Below are 21116 nucleotides of genomic sequence, written 5' to 3' on the forward strand. Positions count from 1 at the left end.
CGTGTGAGCCACACAGGAAAGAGTGTTAGCTGCACGTGAGGGGGGGTGAGCCCCACGGGAAGGGGTGTGAATTTCAAGGGAAGGAGTGTGAACCCCAAGAGAAGGGATGTGAACCCCAATGGGAATGGGGGTGAACTTCAAGGGAAGGAGTGTGAACCCCACAGGAGGTGGGTGCCACCTCTGGCAAGCACTGCAACTATAAGAGGATGCACTAAGTTCTATGCGTGTGACCCCTTGGAAGGACCCAGATTATTGAATCCCCAGCATTGCAGGGTCCCCCAAGCACAAAACTGGGTGACACCCCAGGACTTTCCACTGGGTGAGCCTCAATGCAAAGATTTTTTTCCATCAACATAAGGATCTTTGGTCTCTTGGGGGCTGGAGTAATAGCACAGTGGGTAGGGCATTTGCCTTGCATGCGGCAGACCCGGGTTCGATTCCCAGCATCCCATATGGTCCCCTGAGCACCACCAAGAGTATTCCTGAGTGCAGATCCAGGAGTAACCCCTGTGCATTGCTGGGTGTGACCCAAAAAGCAAAAAAAAAAAAAAAAAAAGGATCTTTGGTCTCTTTGGCAAAACCAAGGAGATGGCCTTACCTTGCCTGTGTGAACCCTTGGTTTCATGCCTAGTGAGTGACTCGCGAGCACCGAGTTGGGTGTAGTCCCAAGCAGGAACCAGGACCAGTGTCGCCCAAACAGAAGGGGCTGGAGGGATAGTTGAGTGGTTTGCTTTGCACGGACCCACCCAGCTTCAGTCCCTGACACCACGTATGGGTCCCTGAGCCCTACCAGGAGCCATTCCTCAGTGCAGCGCTGGAAAGGAAGCCTTGGAGCACTGGGTGTGGACCCACACAAAACAAAATTATCAGAGCGAGGGCAGCCAGTGCTTCCAACAGCAAACACTGTAACCTGTCCCAGATCAGCCAGGCCCATCACCAGGATCCTGTAGGCCCTGCCTGCCCTCCTCCAAAGACATCTGGCCCTGGCCCCAAGGTCAAGGTCACTGCAACAGTACTGTCTAACAGTACTGATCAGCTTTGTCTCTCTCTGGCGGGGGAGAGGGACTGATACTCATCCTGATGGTGCAGGTCTGACTATTTGTTTCTATTTTTGAGCTATATCCAGCAGTGTGGGCACAGCAGGTAGGGCATTTGCCTTGCAAGCGGCCAACATGGCTGACCGGAGTTCGATTCCTCCTCCACCTCTTTCAGAGAGCCCAGCAAGCTACTGAGAGTATCTCGCCTACGCGGCAAAGCCTGGTAAGCTACCCGTGACATATTCGATATGCCAAACACAGTAACAATTGTCACAATGGAGACGTTACTGGGCCCACTTGAGGAAATCGATGAACAATGGGAGGACAGTGACTGATCCAGTAGTGTTCCAGGCTTGCTCCTGGCTCTGTGCTCAGGGACCACTCCTGAATCACTTTTTTTTTTTTAACCCTGAGTTTCTCTTCTCCTTATTGGATTGGGGCACACTTGCTGCTATTCAGAACCTCCTCTGTGCTCCGGGATCACTCCTGGCAGTGCTTGGGCGGCCATATAAGATGCTGGAGCTCTAACCTGGGTGCATGCAAGGCAAATGCCCCACCTGGCTTTTGGCGGGTTTTCGACACTTAGATGCTCCAGCCTCTGCATCCTGTTTCCTGGGAGTCGCTGGTTCCTGGGCTGTTCCGGGTCCAAGACATCTAGAGGTTGTGTTTGATCAGGAAAGCAGGGCTCTGGGACACTTGGCGGGCGGGCCAGAGAGGGGACAGGGCTCAGTGAGCCCAGCCACCTCTGGAAGGGACAGTGTTTGTGGGACCCCTTGGGGTTTTGGGGATTGAACCTGGCTCACATGCAAGGCAAATGCCTTCTCCTTCTGTCACTCCTCCCCAGCCCCCTGGGCTGACAGTAGAGTACAGAGCTACGGGGGCACAGGGTACCGGGTGTGGCTGTGGGGTGTGGGAGAGGCAGGTGGCACCAGGGTGAGGCCACAGCCCCAGCCACATGCTTGCACCCAGGCAGCCCTGGCCCAGGGGATTTTTTGTGAGGGAAGTTTCTTCAGGGGTGCCCGTGTGCAGCTGGATCCTGTCTGTGCTCCCACCCGCTCCCCGGCCCCTGGAAGGATCCTTTGTTTGGTCCTGATCCTTCACTTGACTGGGTTCCTCTATGTTCAGTGACAAGGTCTTTACATGGTGAATCAGTTCCAGGATTTGGGCCCTTTGGAATGCTGCTGCCTCAAACTTTCTTTTTGTTCTTGGGCCACACTGGTGGTGCTCAGGGATCACTTCTGGCAGAGCCTGGGGGACTGTAGCAGTCCTGGGGATCCAACCAGGATTGGCTGTGTGCAAGGCGAGTGCCTCCGGGCTGCAGTATGCAGGCCTGCACTGAAATTTTGCACACTTTTTTTTTTTGGGGGGGGGCTTTTTGAGTCAGACCCGGCGATGCTCAGGGGTTACTCCTGGCTCATGCACTCAGGAATTACTCCTGGCAGTGCTGGGGGACCATATGGGACACTGGGAATGGAACCCTATCAGCTGCATGCAAGGCAAACACCCTACCCGGTGTGCAATATATTGCTCCAGCCCCACACACATTTCTTACAGCCCGTTCTTCCTAGAGGGCTGTGTTCGCTGTAGTGGGGAGATATTGTTCCCTTCTGTTTTTTTTTTTCCTTTTTGGGTCACACACGGTGATGCACAGGGGTTACTCCTGGCTCTGCACTCAGGAATTACCCCTAGTAGTGTTCAGGGGACCATATGGGAATCGATCCAGGGTTGGCCTTGTGCAAGGCAAACGCCCTACCCGCTCTGCTATTGCTCCAGCCCCCTCCCTTCTGTTTTTGCGCCACACCTGGGGGTGGTGGTGGGAGAACCAGGGGGTCCTAGAGCTGGAATCAGGCCTCTCCTGCAGGCTCCAGCCCTTGACGCAGTCTCCGGAGCGTGGCTGGGCCGATACTGCAGGGGACAAACACAGTGATAGTAATTATCACTGTTTTCCTAGGTGGTGGTATAAAGGGACCTTCCACTAGTGGCTGTGCACTCCTTCCATGGGCCTCACCCAGCATCACCACCCCCATCCCTTGGCTGGTCACCCCACCCCCAGAGATTCCTGCGGGGGTGGGGGGGTGTCCTGCATCTCAGCCTTCTCTCCTTTTGAAATGGTCGGAAAGGATGAAGGTCCCCCACCCCCTTCCTCTGTAATTCTCCCCGGGGAACCTTTAGTTTAACTTTGCTGTCCCTGCCAAGCTTAAAGCTGGAGATTGGGGAGGGGTTAGGCCGACCGACCTAGGAATGGGGGCAGGGGAGAAAGAATGTTCTAGATGAGGTGAGGCAAAGGCATGTTTAAACGAGAGAGAAAGAGGAGAGAGAGAGAGAGAGAGAGAGAGAGAGAGAGAGAGAGAGAGAGAGAGAGAGAGAGAGAGAGGAACGAGAGAGGAGAGAGTGAGAGTCAGACGTTCCCTTCCCGGGGCGGGCCGTCCCCCCAACAGGATTTGGGAAGGGGCCGCGGGTTGGGGGGGATGGGCCGCGGGCGTTTCACGTCGGGACGGGCAGCGCCCCGGAGAGCACAACAGACGGCCCTGGAAGCCCCCCCCCCGCCCCCCGAAAGGCGGGAGGAGAATGAGGCGGGAGGGTGGGCGGGCGGGCGGGGGCCTCTCACTGTCATGTAAATAGCCCTCGGAGGCGGCTTTAAAGTGCGGTCACCTGGGGCGGCCAGAGTAGCGCCCGGCTCCGCCGCCCACGCGCCCTTGCCCACCTGCCCTCTCCAGCATGACCCCCAAGCGCCAGCCCGCGCCGCCGCCGCCGCAGACCAAGAGACCCCGGGGTGCTGGCGCCCTCAAGGCCGAGGACGCCTCGAACTCTTCGGGCGTGCGCAAGGGAGGTACGTCTCGGGGGTGGCGCCCCTCGGGTTTCCCTGCAGCTGTCGAAGAACCAGGGTCCGGAACGGGCGCCGCCGGGACCCGGGGCCGCTGCTTTTCCGAGTCCCCTCTGCGAGGGACCCCCCGCGCCCCGTCCCGCAACCCCGCAAGCCCCCGGAGGGTTTTCTGTGTGCGTGCAAACGGGTCTAAGTGAGGCGGGGACCCGAGGGGGCGAACCGGGGCGCACAGGGACTCTCTCCCCGCTCCCTGCACACACCGACTCGCCCCGCAGTCCCCAGACTTCCCGCCCACGCCCCGAGACCGCGGCACCCCCAGGCGCCCAGCGCCCAGGGCCTCGCCGGCCCTGCGCCTCTGCCCGGCCGCTACCTTTGTTTCCCGGGCCCGGGCCGGCGGCGCCCGCGCCTCCCCGACTCCCTTCCAATTTCCTCCTCCCCGCCCGGTTCGGCGAGGCCGGTCATGTGACTCCGCCTTCCACCCGGTGCAGGCCTTCCCCCTGCCCTCGAGGTATAGACTGGACTTCCGGGCCGGCCGGGCTCTTCTCCTGGGGCGCGGCTCCGGGGGGCCCCGGTCCTGCTGGAGGCCCTCATGGCCAGCCCCTGCGGCTCTCCATTCTCCCCACCAATGTGCGCCGTCTGGGCCCTAGCTTTGGCCTTTTGCTACTCACTTTTTAAAACACTTTTTGGGCCACACCCGGCAATGCTCAGGAGTTATTTCTGGCTCTGCATTCATATTAACTCCCGGTGGTGTTTGGGGTACCGTATGGGATTCTGGGGGACCGAACCCGGGTCTTCTGTGTGCAAAACAAATGCTCTATCTCTCCAACCCCAAAGGAATATATATTTTGGGGGGATGGAGTCACGTCCTTAAGGCAACTCAAGGGTTACTTCTCACTCTAATCAACAATCATATATTTTTTTTTACTCTGAGTTTCTCTTCTACTTATTGGGTTGGGGGCACACTCGCCGCTATTCAGGACCTCCTCTGTGCTCCGGGATCCCTCCTGGCAGTGCTTGGGCGGCCATATGAGATGCTAGGGCTCCAACCTGGGTGTGTGCAAGGCAAATGCCCCACCTGGCTTTTGGCGGGCTTTCAGCACTTAGATGCTCCAGCCTCTGCACCCTGTTTCCTGGGAGTCAGTGGTTCCTGGGCTATTCCGGTTCCAGGTCATCTAGAGGTTGTGTTTGATCAGGAAAGCAGGGCTCTGGGACACTTGGCGGGCGGGCCAGAGAGGGGACAGGGCTCAGTGAGCCCAGCCACCTCTGGAAGGGACACAGTTCTCATCACAGGGTTCCATGGGGCTTCAAGGTGACTTGGTAAAGGTAAGGTAAAGGCCCTCCTGTTGATCGTCGATTTGCTCGAGCGGGCCCAGTAATGTCTCCATTGGAGACTTTGTTGTTACTGTGTCTGGCATATTGAATACTCTCGGTAGCTTGCTGGGCTCTCCGAGAGGGGCGGAGGAATCGAACTCGGGTCGGCCATGTTGGCCGCTTGTAAGGCGAACGCCCTACCCGCTGTGCTATCGCTCCAGCCCAAGGTGACTTGAGGCATTTGACTTCCTGGGCTTAGTTAGGTAGGACTCTTACCCTTGCACCCCCTGGGGTTCAGTTCAGGGTCTTGAGTGCCAGCCAGGAGTAAGTCCTGAGCACTGCTGGGTGTGGCCCCCAAACAGAACAAATCAAGGTTAAAGAAAATTAAAGAAAAACACCACTGAGCTCAAATGTGCAGAGGACCTGCCTCAGGTGTAGGAGACCATGGGCCTGGTTCCTTGCTACCAAATAGATCCACCCAGAGCTTTGTAAGCTGGGATGAGGCTCATCCGGAGGGCACTTGGCCTACGTGAGGGCCGGCCCTGGCTTCCTGTCAGTTCTGCAAAAAGACCAGCTCAGTATTGGTACTTAATCAGGTTCCTCAGATGGGCAGTAAGTCAGATGGGCAGTAAGTTTGTTTCCACTTATGAGGAAGCTAAAGTGTTTCTTCAGCTCGGCTTCCATTTAGCTTCCTGGGAGAAATAGTAGCACAAAGGGTGGGAGATGTAAGTACAATTACTTTGGTATGTTTCATTCAAACTCACAAAAAGCAGTCCACTACTGGGCACTGTGCAGACCCAGCGTGAAGGACTACAGCAGCCCTCCTCCCAAAGCAGGAAGTGTGTGTGTGTGTGTGTGTGTGTGTGTGTGTGTGTGTGTGTTGGGGGGGGTTCCTTTCCCCATCAGAGGAAGGAGTTGCTGGCTTGGGGAATTGTCCCACGGGTAGAACTCTCTTTGCTCCTTGTTTTCCAATTTGGGTGCCATACCCCGTGGTGCTTGGGGGACCCCTGGAGGTACCAGGGATCAAACTGGAATCAGCAGCATACAAGATCTTGACCCCTGGGCCGTTTCTCAGGTCCTCAGTGGTAGAAGCCCTGTGTTCAATCCCCAGTGAGGGTGATGGGGTAAGGAAGCTCAAGGGACAGAGTATATTACTGGGGGAAGTTGGGGCCTCCCCCTGTGGTACCCAGACAGAGGCTCCTCCCTGGGTGCTTGGGACCACATACAGTGCCAGGCCCTGGGCACACATCTTGCATTTAGGGGCCTCGTGTTCCTCCCTAGCGCTTTAGTCTCCTGAACTGCACTAGGAGTGACGGTCCCCACCTCCCATTGCAGTGCCAGGTGTACCGGAAAACAAAAAGCTCTGAAAGACCATGTGGAGGCCATCTTAGTAAAGATTTCCTGGTCATCTCTGGAGACTTTCTGACTCCAGGCTGTGGGGAGGCTCTGGGAACGGGGGGAGCAGAGGAGGAATTTCGGGGTCAGGTGCAAGGCAGGGAGGGATTCTGGTTCAATCTGGGTGAAACATCACTTGGGGTCTGTGCCACTCCCTTGTTTACTGAAATTCTTGCCCTTTTGCTTTCTCTTTCTCTTCTCCTTCCTGGCCTGTGTTCTTGCATTCATCCCTGAGAAGTGAAAGGTCAGGAGTGATCTGTGTGAGGGCTCGTTTTTTGTTTATTTGTTTTTTGGTTCACGGTGATGCTCAGGGGTTATTCCTGGCTTTGTACTCAGGAATTACTCCTGATGGTGCTTGGGGACCTTGTGGGACACCGGGGATCGAACTTGGAACTGCTGCATGCAAAGCAAGTGCTTTAGCTGCTATGCTATTGCTCCAGTACCCAGCTCTATTAAGGCTGTTCGAAGAGGAAGTCTGAAAGCCCTGGAGCCTTATCACAAGGTCCCCTACCTGCCCTCCTCACCAAAAAATGTGGAAAACACTGCTAGGAGGGCAATCAGACACTGAAGAGGGGCTCTGGGTCAGGGAACCGACTTGTGAACGGAGTTTATTTCTAGAGAGCTGTAGTGTTTCAGACTGTTCCATGCCGTTGAAGGGTCAGGAAAATAATCAAGTGGAGTGTGACCTGCAGTTAAAGAAAATAACGTGGGAGAGAAAATTAAATCATAGGTGTTCACCAGCGTGAGGAGGGTTTTGTTGGGTTAGGTGCCAGGTCCTGACGTTAGAGGCACGTCTTGCTGCAGGTCCTGTCACAGCTGGAAAGGACTCTTAGTTCAGGGGCTTTGCTGCCCACCCGCCTAGTCTGAAATCTTGGTTCTGTTTGGTATAGCTCAGTGCTAGAGTTCACTTCCCACGAAGGAGGTGCTGGGGATCATCCCAGCATCCTTCTTTTAAAGAAAGAGGCTTAGGGGGCACAAAGTAAGTCTTGGTTCTGCCACATCCCCAGTTGATTTTTATCTGTTCAGTTTTATTAAATGACATCTGTCTTGTGAGAATAAATGAGAAAATAAGAGTTATCAGAGCTTAGGGTGGGGAGGGTGAGGGATATGGTTCTGCAGAGTCTTCTGCTATTTCTTTTCCTTTTTGGGGGGTTTTGGGGCCATGACCATAGGTCCTTCACAGATAACGCAACTGGATGCTCCAGGGACCCCTTCTGGTGACACTGGACCTGCTGGTCCAGGCCAGGGAACAGAATAGAATGGAACAGAAAGGCCCCTAGTGTGCCAGGCCTCTGCCAAACAAAGCATGTGCTCCAGCCATTGAGCTATCTTATAACCCCCCCATCCCCACCCCCCCAACTGTTTCTCACCCATATGATTTGTTCTGACATCACAGAGTAGCTGAAAGCTCCCAAAGTTAAGGTAATTCTCTACCTTGGAAGCTGGAGGGGCCATAAACCTGGGGTTTTTGACACGTGTAATTTCTTCCCTTTTCTGGGAGCTGGAGTGTTAAACATGAATTGGAGTGCCACTGACCCTAATTCTTTCAAAAGCCTTTCTAGTTGGAATCCCTGGGACTTGAGCTGGGTTCAGATGAGAGTAAGCTTTGGCGGGGAAGGATTTCCATGCAATTGTGTGAAAAGGGTGGGAATCCCCAATATGTTTGTGTCTGTCTTATTTAATAGGGGGCAGTTTTGAGCCGCAGCAGCAAATACCCCAACCTCTAACAGACTAGGAGAGATCTCAGAGTTTTTGTGATCAGTAGCAGGGGAGCAGGAAGTAGAGTGGGGTGTAGTTCCAATATCTGGGAAGCATTTTATTATTGTTTTTTGAGGTACTCAGGGCTTACTCCTGGTGGGGCTCCTGGGATGACAATGGGTCACCGGGGGTTATGGTCTGGGTCGGCCATGTGCCAGGCCACTGTATTATTTCGCCAGACTCCCACTTAAAGCATTTTTGCCCAGGCCTGACTCCTGGCAGGACTCAGGGGACCATATGGGTGCCCGGGAATCCAACCCAGGTCGGCCACGTGCGAGGCAAATGGCCTATGCCGCAGGACTATGGCTCCTGGCCCTTGTATTATTTTTTTTAAAAAACTTAAATGCCTTGGCCCTACCGGGAGCTACTCCCCGCTGCCCCTAGCTGCCCGCGATTCGTGCGGCCACGAGGAGAGACACGCGCAGAGACGCGCGCCACGCGGGTATCCGCACTCGGCGCGGCTTCTTCCCGGCGCCGGTGTGTGGCCAGAAGTGGCCCCTCGCAGGGGCATCCCGCTGCCGACAGCACCCTTCCACCACTCGGCCCCGCCGGCCAACAGGTCCCCGCCGCGCCCACAGGCATCTGTCAGCCTTTGCATTTTGCGGATTCGAAAGGGGAAGTCCGCGCGGAGAGGGGTGGGGGGAGAAAGTGATCCGGCCCGGGGGGCGGGCGGGGGGGCCCACTCCCTGCTGGTCGACTGCGCGCCGGGAAAGGCCGGACCCGGGGAGCGCGGACGGAGGCGTCGCCTTCCTCCCCGGAGCGACCGGGCGCCCGCGACGCGCTACGCACGACTAGGCCCCGCGGCCTGGGGATCCGCGGCGCGCGCCCCGCTCCCGAGCCGCCCCGCGCCGAGGGGGGCGGGGCGGGAGGGAGCCGTTCGGCCACCACGTGACGCGCGCCGGGCCCCGCCTCCGGGGCCCGCCGCGCGCTCCGGAGCGCGCAAAAGTCCCGGGTCGGCTGGCGCCGACGGCGGCGGCAGCGGCGGGGGGAGGGGCGCGGCGCGGCGCGGCGCGGGGGGCGGCCCGCCCGGACGTCGCGGCGCGGCTTCCTCCCGCCTCTCGGGCCGGCCCAGTGGGTCTCGCCGCCGCCGCGCCGTCCCCGCGTCCCGGCGCCGCACAGCCAATGGCGCGGCGGCGCGAGCCTCCCCGGCCGGGGGCGGGGCGTGCGCGCGGGGCCTGGCGCGCCTGCGCACTGCCGCCCGCCCCGCGCCGCCGGGAGGAGGAGGAGGAGGAGGGGGGAGAAGAGGTGGAGGTGGAGGAGGAGGAGGAGGCGGAGGAGGCGGCGGAGGAGGAGGAGGAGGCGGCTCGGAGAGCGAGCAGCGAGCTGGAGCGCGAGCGTGAGTGAAGCCCGGCCGCCCACCGCCCGCCCGCCCGCTCGCCGCCGCCGCCGCCGTCGCACCGCCCGGGCCCGGCCCGGCCGCCGCGCCGCGCCGCGCCAGCCCCGCCCTCGTCGCCAGGCCGCGAGGGCCGCGCGCGCCAGCCGCCGGGGAGCGAGCGAGCGAGCGAGCGAGCCCGGGAGGAGGCGGCCGGAGCGAGCGAGGAGCCGCGCGTGTGGCGAGAGGGGAAGCCGCCGCCGCCGCCGCCGCCCCCCGCCCGTCGCCTGCCCTTCGCGCCTCCCCGCCCGCCCCCCGCGGGAGCAGCACCATGTCGGCGCCGGCGGCCAAAGTCAGTAAAAAGGAGCTCAACTCCAACCACGACGGGGCCGACGAGACCTCAGGTGAGCGGCGAGGCGGGGGCCGGCGGCGCCGCCATCTTCGCCGGCCGCGGCGGCGGCGGCGGCGGCGGGCGCGGGGCGCGCGGGGGGCGGCGGGCGCGAGGCCGCGGCGCCGCTTTCTTTTCGCCCCTTCCCCGCTTCGGGGCGCGGGGGGCGCGGGCGCGGCAGGCGGGGGCGGCGGCCGCGGCCTGCGCGGCGCGGGCGGAGACCCCCCCTTCCTCCCCCTCCCCGCCCGCCTCCCCTCCTCCCTCCCGAGAAGCCTCTTTATTGTGCTCCGCCATGATGCCTCGCTCCCATCAGCCGCCGCCGCCGCCGCCACATGGTGCGGCCGCCCGCGGGCCGCGCCGCCGCCGCCGCCGCCTCCGCCGCCGCCCCCCGCCCCGCGCCGCGCCCCCCGCCCGCCCCGCGCCGCCCGCCCGCCCCGCGCCGCCGCCCGCCCGCGGGAGCACGCGGCCGGCCGGCTCCGGGGGCGCCCGCCGGGCCGCCGCCGCCGCCGAGGATGCTCGGGCCGCTCCCCACGTGGGCCGCGGCGGCGGCGGCGCGCGCGCGCGGGGCTCGCCGGCGGGGGGCCCCCGACAATGGGGCCGCCCGCCCCGGAAATGGAGCCCGCGCTCCGGGGGCCCGCCGGGCCGCCGCGTGGGGCGGCACAAAAAGAGGCACCTTTTGGCCCCGAGCACACCCCCCTCGGCCGCCGCGCCCGGGCTCGGGCCGCGTGCAGGGTGCGCCCACGCCGCGGTGGGGGTCCCCTCTCTCGCCCCCTCCCCTCCCCCCCAGGCCGGGGAGGACATGTGGATTCCCAGGGTCGTAGTGCTTAAGGAGGTAAAAGTCCAGGGGGTTCCTAACGGCCCCAGGGCGCCGGCTCTAACTTTAGAAAAAGGGAGTGTTCCCTGGAGCTCGGGGTGGGGTCCCGGGTTCTGCTCCTGTGGGTGGTTTGAGTTACCCCGGGGCAGCCTGGTCAATGATAAGTCCTCGGAAATTCCGAATAAGGCTTATTTCGTCCCTCTCGTCCTGGAAACTTTACTGATAGGTCTGTTCCTTGTAGTAGAACTCTTTAAAAAAAAATAAAACACGCTACAAATGTTTTGAGTCTCGTCAACAGGATTTGTGAGCGGTCTTTTAATTGAAAAGCGATTTGTCGACTACGCATGTGAACACGTGGGGAGTGTGCCTTGTCGGTTTTTTTTTTTTTTTAAAGCGTCCCTTGGTGTCGGTCACACGGTGTTGCTTGGTCTGTCTGTAACCAGATTCGAGCCTCACACATCTTTTCCCTTACAGAAAAAGAGCAGCAGGAAGCGATTGAACATATTGATGAAGTACAAAATGAAATAGACAGGTAATGCTTTCTGTTGAACCGGGAGGGATCGGAGGGACATATCCTGGGCTGATCATTGAGATTGGAGGGATCATTCTAGGCCTTGGCCAAGTGGAGTCTGTTACAATAGTGGAACTACTAGAAGCTCCCAGTGTCCTTAATTTTTTTTGCAAATATTTGAGCACAGCAACGAATTTGGAGGCAAGCACTCTGACCTTGTAAAAATGGGTTTATTTTTAAGGGCCGCAGATGGCCTGGTGGGAGGCTCCCAGGCCAGTGACAGTTGAGTGTGATGGATGGCAGCGGACCCACTGCCTAGTAACTTTGTTTCCTGCCCGGGAGTTTCTTATGCATGCCTGTTTCTGGTCTTTTCTAAAACACTACTGCTGGAGGGAACTGGGAGGCCGCTCCAGGTGCAAATATAGATGTATAAAGTTGCCCTGTGTAAACCACACGTGTTCCCGTGTGTGCTTTCTGAATTGTCTATCCAGTCTATAGGCAAAATCGCATCAGATTGGTGGTTCAGGTTTAACTTGTTTCCGGCTAAATCCAAGTGGTCACCTATTCGATGTCCCTAAAAGCTAGGAAGGGGAAAAGTGTTCTTTGTCTGATTTTTGTGTTTGTCCAAACTGTCGTAGTCAATACATCTTTCCTTTCCTCCTTCAGACTTAATGAGCAAGCCAGTGAGGAGATTTTGAAAGTAGAACAGAAATATAACAAACTCCGCCAACCATTTTTTCAGAAGAGGTCGGAATTGATCGCCAAAATCCCCAACTTTTGGGTAACAACATTTGTCAACCATCCACAAGGTAGGTTGGTGGTGTGGGTCCTTGTGAGAGGGTGTGTGAGGTGCCCACGGGTGGAGGAGCAGTAGGAGCGTGTTGGTTTGGGGTGGGTGCGGCGTGGTGTCGGGGTACCTGTTGGTGTGCATCCCTAGGAGAGCGTGTCCTCCCAGGGGGCTCCCTTAGGTGCTTGGAAAGAGAAGACTCTTGGTTTTGTGAGTTGGGGCAGTTTTCCTGGTGGTCTGACTTGTGCTTTGCTGGTGTAGTGTCTGCGCTGCTTGGGGAGGAGGATGAAGAGGCGCTGCATTATTTGACAAGAGTTGAAGTGACAGAATTTGAAGATATTAAATCAGGTTACAGAATAGATTTTGTGAGTATTGTTAACTTCTTGTTTTGGAAATTATCCCAAGTTTGGGTTGTGTGAGTTATTTAATGTGTTTTTTTTTTCTTGTACTTACAGTATTTTGATGAAAACCCTTACTTTGAAAATAAAGTTCTCTCCAAAGAATTTCATCTGAATGAGAGTGGTGATCCATCTTCAAAGGCCACTGAAATCAAATGGAAATCTGGAAAGGTACATTGGGGAAAATGTCCTTTTGTACATTTGACTTAATTTTCCTAATTGCAGTGGCAGCATTTTCGATACAAATTCTTGAAATATACAAAATCTGCAATGTGTAAAAGCTAAAACCATAGCCTGAATGTACTTTGATTTTATTTATTCTCTCGCCACACTTGGTGGTGCTCAAGACTTACTCCTGGCTCTGTACTCAGGGATTATTACTAGGGTGCTTGGGACGCATATGGGGTGCTGTGGATCTTACCCTGGTCAGCCATGTGCAAGGTAGACTCCCTATTTTACTATCTCTCCAGCCCTAAGTATGCCTTTTGCAAATTTAGTGCATGCGTAGGGTTTGGGGGGCTGTATTCGCACGGGAAGTGTTCAGAGTTCACTCTTGGCTCTGCTCGGGACTGTATGAAGTGCCTGAGATCAAGCCCAGGTCAGTTGCACATGAGTGAAACCCCTCACCTGCTGCATGATCTGTGATCTCTGACTGGATATATTCTACATTCTTTTTGGGGGGGGGGGGTATCACGTGCCATTGTTCAGGTTTGCTCCTGGTTGTGCTCAGGAAGGACTCACTCTCCGGGACCATCTGGGGTGCTGGGAAATTGAACATTCTTGGTGTATTATGTTGGCAGTTAAAGTAACTGGTGAGTGCAATAGCGCAGCAGGGAGGGTGTTTGCCTTGTATGCTGCCGATCCGGGTTCAGTCCCTGGCGTTCCTGTCTGGTCCCCTGAGCACTGCCAGGAGTAGTAATTCATGAGCTCAGAGCCAGATGAGACCCAAAAAGAAAAAAAATAATTTATTTTGGAGCTGGTGCAGTAGGATAGGCATTAAAGCAAGTGTCTGGTGCTGATCTGATTCCTGCTACTATGTTTGGTCCCTTGGACACCACCAGAAATTATCTCTGAGAACAGCTAGTTATAAGCCCTTAGAAGAAGTGGTGTGGTCCAAGTACCCACCCACTCCTAAAATGTAGAGCTGGTTTGATGGGACAAGTACACGAGATTGGTACAATAGGACAGTGCCTTGCATGTGGCAGTCCCAGGTTTGATTCCCATCACCATATTGGTCCCCCCAGTCCCATCATGAGTAAGTTCTGAGCAGATCTGGGTGTGGCCCCCAAACAGATCAGTATGGTTTTATTGCAGAAAAAAATCGATGAGAATTAAAATTTTTTTCATTGGGGTGGAGTGGAGAAAATGTTTTGTTTTCTGGGGTCTCTTTGGAGGGAGTTGCCAGACCTATTGACAGCAGGTGTTACGCCACCCAGGAACCTTTCCTGGAGGTGCTTGGGAGACTTTCTGGGATGCTGGGGATTGAACCCTGGTCAGCCACGTACGCGGCAAGCTCTCTATCTGCTGTAGTATTGCTTCAGACCCAGTTTTGGTGGGGTTTTTTTGTTTGTTTTGAGACCACACCTCGCAGTATTCAGTGCTATGCTCACTTGTGTGCTTGGGAATTTTCCTGGCAATGCTTGGGCTCAGTGGATAACAAATATTGAACCTGGGTCTCTGCTGGCAATCCATGTGTTGTCTATTGTCATCTTTCTGGTCCTCAGATTAGTAGCAGTCTGTAGAATATTTCTATCTAGCAGGGGGATCTCATTCATACATTTTGTATGGTGCGGGTCAAGGGATCCTGCCAAGGGAGTTGAGTGTGAGGATACCTGTGAGTTATGGACTTTGCCACTAAACTTCATCTGCAGCCCGTATAATGGGGGAGGGGGCAGGATCAAACCGAGTACCTCACCTCTGCAAGTCATGCTTTACTACCAAGCCAGATCCTGTCAGCCATATACTTGAATTTAAATAAGACTATTTGGGAGGGGTCTGAGAAATAGTTCTGGGGGTTCAGAAACGTTCCCTGCTCCATTCCCTGCTCTGGCTAACTCGGATTTGATCCCTCTTGCAGCTTGTGGGCCCTGTCCATTTCCCCAGAAATGACAAAACAAAACATGGAGGGTCCAGAGAGATAGTACAGGTGTTAAGGAACTGGGCCACTTTTTTTGGGGGGGGGTTCTTTGGGGCTACACCCAACACAGCTCAGTATGGCTCTACACTGAAGCATCACTCTGGCAGTGCTCAGAGACCATATGGGGTACCAGGGACTGTGCCTTGCCTGCCAACCGTCTCTCCGGCCCCAAGGTACTTGCCTTTCATGTGGCCTCACCCCACTCTGTTACCCAGCGTTGATTCCCCCAGTGGTCTCCAGAGCCATGCCAGGAATGAGCTAAATCTAACCTTAGCTGGTGTGGTACAGGGAACAGAAATAAACTAATGTGAATAATAACTCATCTGAGTTTTATTTGCCATTGATTTAAAATTATTGGGGGAAGTTTAATGTTTTAGTGAACATGTATCAACATTGAGGTGTGGGATTTCCCTCCCCCCATGTAGGATTTGACGAAACGCTCAAGTCAAACACAGAATAAAGCCAGCAGGAAGAGACAGCATGAGGAACCCGAGAGCTTCTTCACTTGGTTCACTGACCATTCGGATGCTGGTGCAGATGAGCTCGGCGAGGTCATCAAAGACGACATTTGGCCAAACCCATTGCAGTACTACTTGGTGAGTTGAAATGTTCTTTTATTCAAGGTTGTACTGTGTCTGTTTGAAAATTAGTTCTGAAGGTTCCTGTTTTTTTTTTTTTTTTAAGGTTCCTGACATGGATGATGAAGAAGGGGAAGGAGAAGAAGATGACGACGATGATGAAGAGGAAGAAGGATTGGAAGATATTGATGAAGAAGGGGATGAAGATGAAGGTGAAGAAGATGAAGATGACGACGAGGGAGAGGAAGGAGAGGTAACAGAAAATTTTGATACCTCCTGCTCCCCCATTTCTTAAAGAATTCACCGTTCCTTGGGAGCTTAAATATTTGGCAGTGAAGGTACAGTGACTTGTTGGAGATATTTGGGGAAAGGTCAGCTCTGGTTGGATTTTGTTGTGGGGCCTCGCTGGGTCCCAGCTTAGCACTGCAGTCATTTGTTCTATTTTGAATTTGAGCCACACCCGGTGATGCCTCGGGGTTACTCCCGGCTCTGCACTCTGGGATCACTCCGAGTTGGCTTGGTAGAACACATGGGGTGCGGGGGTCAAACCCCTGTTGGCCGAATGCGTTGCAGGTGCCCTGCCCTGTACTATCTATCTCTGGACCCAGGAAGACTGTTTTGCTTTTGAATGGAGAGACGGATTTTACGTACTGTCTAAGGTCAAAGAACTTTTGACCTGCTCAGCTCATTCATAGTCTGTGTCAGAGCCACAAAGTCCTGTTCTTGTCTAGCTCTAACTTAAGGGACTTAGAGCGGAGTGTGGTGGGAATTCGATGCTCTTCAAATAACAACAACAACAAAAAAATGTTCCTCCGAACAAAGTAAAAAACATTTCTGATTTATTTATTTTTTTATTATTACTATCGGAGGGGGCACACCTGGCGCACCTGTGTATACTCAGGGCTTGCTCTGGGCTCTGCTCTCAGGAATTCCTCCTGGAGGGGCTCTGCATGCCATAAGGGGTTCTGAGGACTGAACCCAGGTTGGTTGTGTGCAAGGCAAGCGCCCTGCCCACTCTATTACCACTCTACACAGTAAAAATCTCACGTTGGGCTAGATTGGCTTTTGGTTTTGATGACTTGAGCTGAGAAGTTGACTGAATCCGGGCCACTGGGTCTCCATTTATTTATTGGGTTCAGGTTGTTGTACAGGTTTGTGGGGTCCTTTGTGACAGGGAAGGGGCTGACTTCTGCCTGGTGATGAACCGCTGCCCACCATCTTGTTTCTTGTTTTTAACAGGAGGATGAAGGAGAAGATGACTAACGGAACACTGACGGATTCCAATCTTTTTTAATTTTCTCCAGTCCCTGGGAGCAAGATGCAGTCTTTTTTCTTTTCTCTCCCCCTCCCCTAGCCCTGCCCCGCCCCTCCCCGTCCCCACTCCCTGTGCTCAGTCTGTCGCCCTGTTTTTTGAGGTCTCTTTTCTCTCCTTTACACCATGGTTCTCTACCTAATTCGGGGAAATACCTTGAACAGAATTCAGTGGGGAAAGACTACTGGTTTCTGTTCCAAATTAAATTTTATCACTTCTCGTCTCAACACAGACTTGATGGAATCTACACCACCGTGCGCTGCGGGAAAAAAGAAAGACCTTCTGCACCCTTAGCTCTGCTGAAGCTGGAGGGGCCAGGCCCCTGTGTAGTAGTGCATAGAATTCTAGCTTTTTTCCTCCTTTCTCTGTATATTGGGCTCAGAGATGACACTGTGTCTCTATGTGAATATGGACAGTTAGCATTTACCAACATGTATCTGTCTACTTTCTCTTGTTTAAAAAAAGAAAAAAATCTTTAAAAAAAATGGGGTTATAGAAGGTCAGCAAAAGGGTGGGTTTGAGATGTTTGGGTGGGTTAAGTGGGCATTTTGACAACATGGCTTCTCCTTTGGCATGTTTAATTGTGATGTTTAACGGACATCCTTGCAGTTTAAGGTGACACTTTTAAAATAAAATTCTCTCCTAATGATGACTTGAGCCCTGCCACTCGATGGGAGAATCAGCAGAACCTGTAGGATCTTATTTGGAATTGACATTCTCTATTGTAATTTTGTTCCTGTTTTATTTTTAAATTTCTTTTTTTGTTTCACTGGAAAGAAAAGATGCTCAGTTTTAAACGTTAAAAAGTGTACAAGTTGCTTTGTTACAATAAAACTAAATGTGTACACAAAGGATTGATGCCTTTCTCTCAGAATAGCTTACTTGAAATCAGTTTGCCAGGTTTGAGCCATATAACATTGTCAGACTGTCACCTTAGTTCATTTTTTGATGGCGTATTTTTGCGGTGATATCCTCAGGGCTTTGTGGATCAAGCAAAGGGGTTCGATCATGTATGTCTCAGTAGCTGGGAAGCGTCTTGGTTGCGATTTGCCCTCAGTTTCTTAAGATCTGTTTGCATTGCGTTGGTCAGATCACTCAGTACAGAGCATGTGGTGCCCTTGATTTGTATATCAGATCAGCTGTGGGCCTTTACCTGCACCCCAAAACAGTGCCTGCCATCACATTAGGTCTGGTGCTCTGATACCAGCTTACACTGGGGTGACTGCTGGCAGATTCCCCTGGACGCTTTTATACGTGCTCGAGGAGACAGGCTCCCAGAGCAAGTTGTCCGGGTTGGTGAGAAACTCCAGAGGTCACACACCTCTACACCCTGCTCTGGCATCACCTCTGCAGAGCTGCCGGGCTCGGTGAGGTGCTCAAATGCCCGTGTGCAAAGAGTGAGTAAGTTAGGAGAAGTTGCTTGATGCAGATGGGCTTTTTAATTCTGTAAAATATAGTAGCTAAGTAAAATGCCACTTTTTCAGAGGTGAATTAACAGCCTGGTCAAAAAACTTTGTTGATGTATGAAACTCAACAGAATTACTGCATCAGTAGGCAAAGTTGTAACACGGAGCTGTCTTCTGCGTAGGCGTTCTTTGTGCGGGCCTCTGTCTAGTGAATGCATCGCTGTATGCAGCCAGGACTCTTGCTCCAATAAAAGAACATGAAGATTTTTGACTGGGGTCATTCGCCTTGTTTAAGTGTTGGTGGTTCCCAATTCAGAGAAGCTAGCTTATAGATTTTCTTTTTTTGTTTTTTTGGCCTCTAGATTTTCTGTTGGTGGCCACCTGATAGGGCTTGGGGAATTATGTCAGTAGCTCAGATAAATAGGTTTGTACGTTAAGATACACGGTCATGGGCAAAATAACTTAGTTGGGATTCATGGGTTCTATTTTAAACACTTGAAAGAACTTGGAAAGCCTAAGTCACTAGAACTAGTAGTAAATCTCATTTAACAAGGGTAATACTTTAAAATGTTTTCTAGGATTCAGATTGGCAGTTTTGGGGGCATCACTTAGAGGCTTTAGGGCACACATGGTAGTGTTCAAGGAGTGACAGGGCTCTCTTTTGGGACAGTTTTGGGGGCCCATGAGGTGCGTGGGGGGATTTGACTTTGCAAGGTCTTATGCACACTGAACCCTGGCTGGCTGGCTGGCTCCTCCGTCAAAGTTTTTCGGGGAATATGGTCATGTACAAGGTGCTATAGCTAGCCGGCAGGATAGGGCTGTTGTGGCCTCTGCACACTGCTCCCCTCCCTTCAGGCTGGCCCGGTCTGCGGTCAGGAGCTTGGAGTTCCTATTGCAATGTAGTATTGTCCTGTTCATCTGTTTGCTTGAGCGGGTCCAGTAACGTCTCCATTGTGAGACTTGTTACTGTGTTTGGTATATCGAATACACGGGTAGATTGCCAGGCTTTGCCGTGCAGGCGAGATCCTCTCTGTAGCTTGCCGGATTCTGAGATGGGCAGAGGAATCAAACCTGGCTCGGCCAGGCCAGACTGCACACAAGGCAAATGCCCTACCGCTGTGCTATCACTCCAGCCCCTTAGGAGTTCCTAGTTTGATTTTTCTAGGAAGAAAGCATTACCAAAAGCTATGTCCCACCCCGGCTTTTGTTTTGGGCCACGGCTCTGGCAGTTCTCTGAGATCTCTTCTGGTGCCGGGGTGATAGGAGGAGGCAAGGATAGCCATACTGATGTTGGAGGCAAGGCAGGCACCCCATCCCAGTCTCCCATTGTAGCTTAATAGCTTCGTTGGCTGCTGCATAGAGAATCTTGCCTGGGGTTTTTCTTTTTCCTTTTTTTGGCTTTTTTGGGTCACACTCTGATATTGCAGGGATTACTCCTGGAGATGCTCAGGACCATACAGGATGCCAGGGATCGAACCCAGGTCAGCCACATGCAGGTGAAAGCCCTTCCCACTATCTATCGATTTGGCCCCTCTTTTTTTTTTTCCTCTTGTGAAGCAAATTTTCATTTAACATTGTTTAGAAATATGTGAGGGGATAGAGGGAAAAATACATGTTTGAGACAGAACACAGGTTCTCCAGAGTGGAAATAGGCCAGTGAGGCAGTTGGAAGGGAGAACTCAGGTTTGAGGAGCAGGCCAGCTTGTAGTCTCTGTTTTCCAAGGGTGCGTTGGGGAGCTTGGTTTGAGTTCTTGGCCTTGTTAGTTCTAGGAGTTCTGGAGGGGCCCAGGGAGTCATCAGCTGGGCTCCAGCCCAGGTCTCCCACATGTCAAGAATGCTAGGTCTTGGAGTGATAGCACAGCAGGTAGGGCGTTTGCCTTGCACACGGCCGACCGAGGTTCGATTCCCAGCATCCCATATGGTCCCTCAAGCAGTGCCAGGAGTAATCCTTGTGCAACGCCAAGTGTGACCCAAAAAGCAAAAAAAAAAAAAAAAAGCCTAGCCCTTTGACCTCTCTTCCTTGGTCCCTGTTTTAAGTCAGATTTTATACTGAGCCCTTCCTGATAATGAAGGATGAAAGCATTGAGCATCTTTCCGATGCTCAGAAAGTCATCCCAGTACTGAAAGGGCTAGCATTTCAGGTAGCGTTCCCCACCCAGTAGAGTGACTGACTGTTCCCTTTTAAGTGTTCACAGAAACAAAATGTATGGGGTGGGTGGTAGTACAGGGCTTACCTTGCGTTGCAGTTGAACCCTGTCCAGTTGCTGGGACTACATTGTCCTCTGAGCACTGCTGTGTGGCCCTCTTCCCCCTTGCCACCCCCCAAAAAAAAAGCCATTAAGATTTTTTTTTCTGGGGCTGGAGCAATAGCACAGCGGGTAGGGTGTTTGCCTTGCACGCGGCCAACCTGAGTTGATTCCCAGCATCCCATATGGTCCCCTGAGCACCACTGGGAGTAATTCCTGAGTGCAGAGCCAGGAATAACCCCTGTGCATTGCCAGGTGTGACCCAAAAAGCAAAAACAAAAAATTTTTTTTCTTTTCTTTTTTGGGTCACCCGGCTCAAGGGCTACTCCTGGTTCTGCGCTCAGGAATCACGCCTGTTGATGCTCAGAGGACTATATGGGATGCCGGAGATCGAACCTGGCTCGGCCACATGTACCATCACTCTGGCCCAAGCCATTTAGCTTTAATAGGTCTGCAGGAGAGAACTGTAGTGCATAGGAAGAACCATGAGGACTTTGGGGAGCCATGGTGACATGTACTGGGGTCAGACAGGTCAGCACATGGCAAGCATCTGCTCCACCTGTGATACCAGAGTGGAACTGACAGTCGATATGCCAATCTCATGAAGTGCTGACAAGCTTTATATTCAGACTAGCCAAGGGGCTGAAGTGATGGCCTCCCTGGGGCTAAGCACATGCCTAGCAGACACAGCCATTGGTTTGACCCCCGGCATTACTGGGGAGGCTCCCCCTCCCTCCCTCCCTCGTGTACCCCCGAAGCTATCAGTGAAGGCGAATTCATAGTAAGAACACTTGAACTGATGGTTAGAGTCTGGACAGGGAAAGTGTTCAGTGGAAGTGTTTCCTTTTTAGTTGCTAGGAAGCTTCAAGTCTGCTCAGATTCTTCTTGTCGCAGTTTCAAAC

At 53.8% G+C, this 21116-nt stretch overlaps 2 protein-coding genes across 2 annotated transcripts in view; both read left to right on the forward strand.

Moving 5' to 3' along the window:
* The first annotated feature begins 9883 nt into the window (after nt 1-9883).
* Nucleotides 9884-17416, forward strand: SET (SET nuclear proto-oncogene). Its single transcript, XM_056108818.1, has 8 exons — nt 9884-10041; nt 11314-11371; nt 12017-12159; nt 12399-12502; nt 12593-12706; nt 15098-15268; nt 15357-15503; nt 16490-17416. Exons 1-8 carry the CDS (start codon nt 9969-9971, stop codon nt 16511-16513), a joined length of 834 nt encoding a protein of 277 aa, XP_055964793.1. The 5' UTR covers nt 9884-9968; the 3' UTR covers nt 16514-17416.
* TBC1D13 (TBC1 domain family member 13) overlaps nt 10094-21116 on the forward strand; it is a 99476-nt gene continuing 88453 nt past the window's right edge. The window contains exon 1 of the mRNA XM_056108809.1: nt 10094-10111. The gene's annotated coding sequence lies outside the window, so the exon portion shown is untranslated. The remainder of the gene's footprint in view (nt 10112-21116) is intronic.

This window comes from Sorex fumeus, unplaced genomic scaffold, assembly GCF_029834395.1.
Source record: "Sorex fumeus unplaced genomic scaffold, SorFum_2.1 ptg000233l, whole genome shotgun sequence".
In the NCBI taxonomy this organism is placed as follows: domain Eukaryota; kingdom Metazoa; phylum Chordata; class Mammalia; order Eulipotyphla; family Soricidae; genus Sorex; species Sorex fumeus.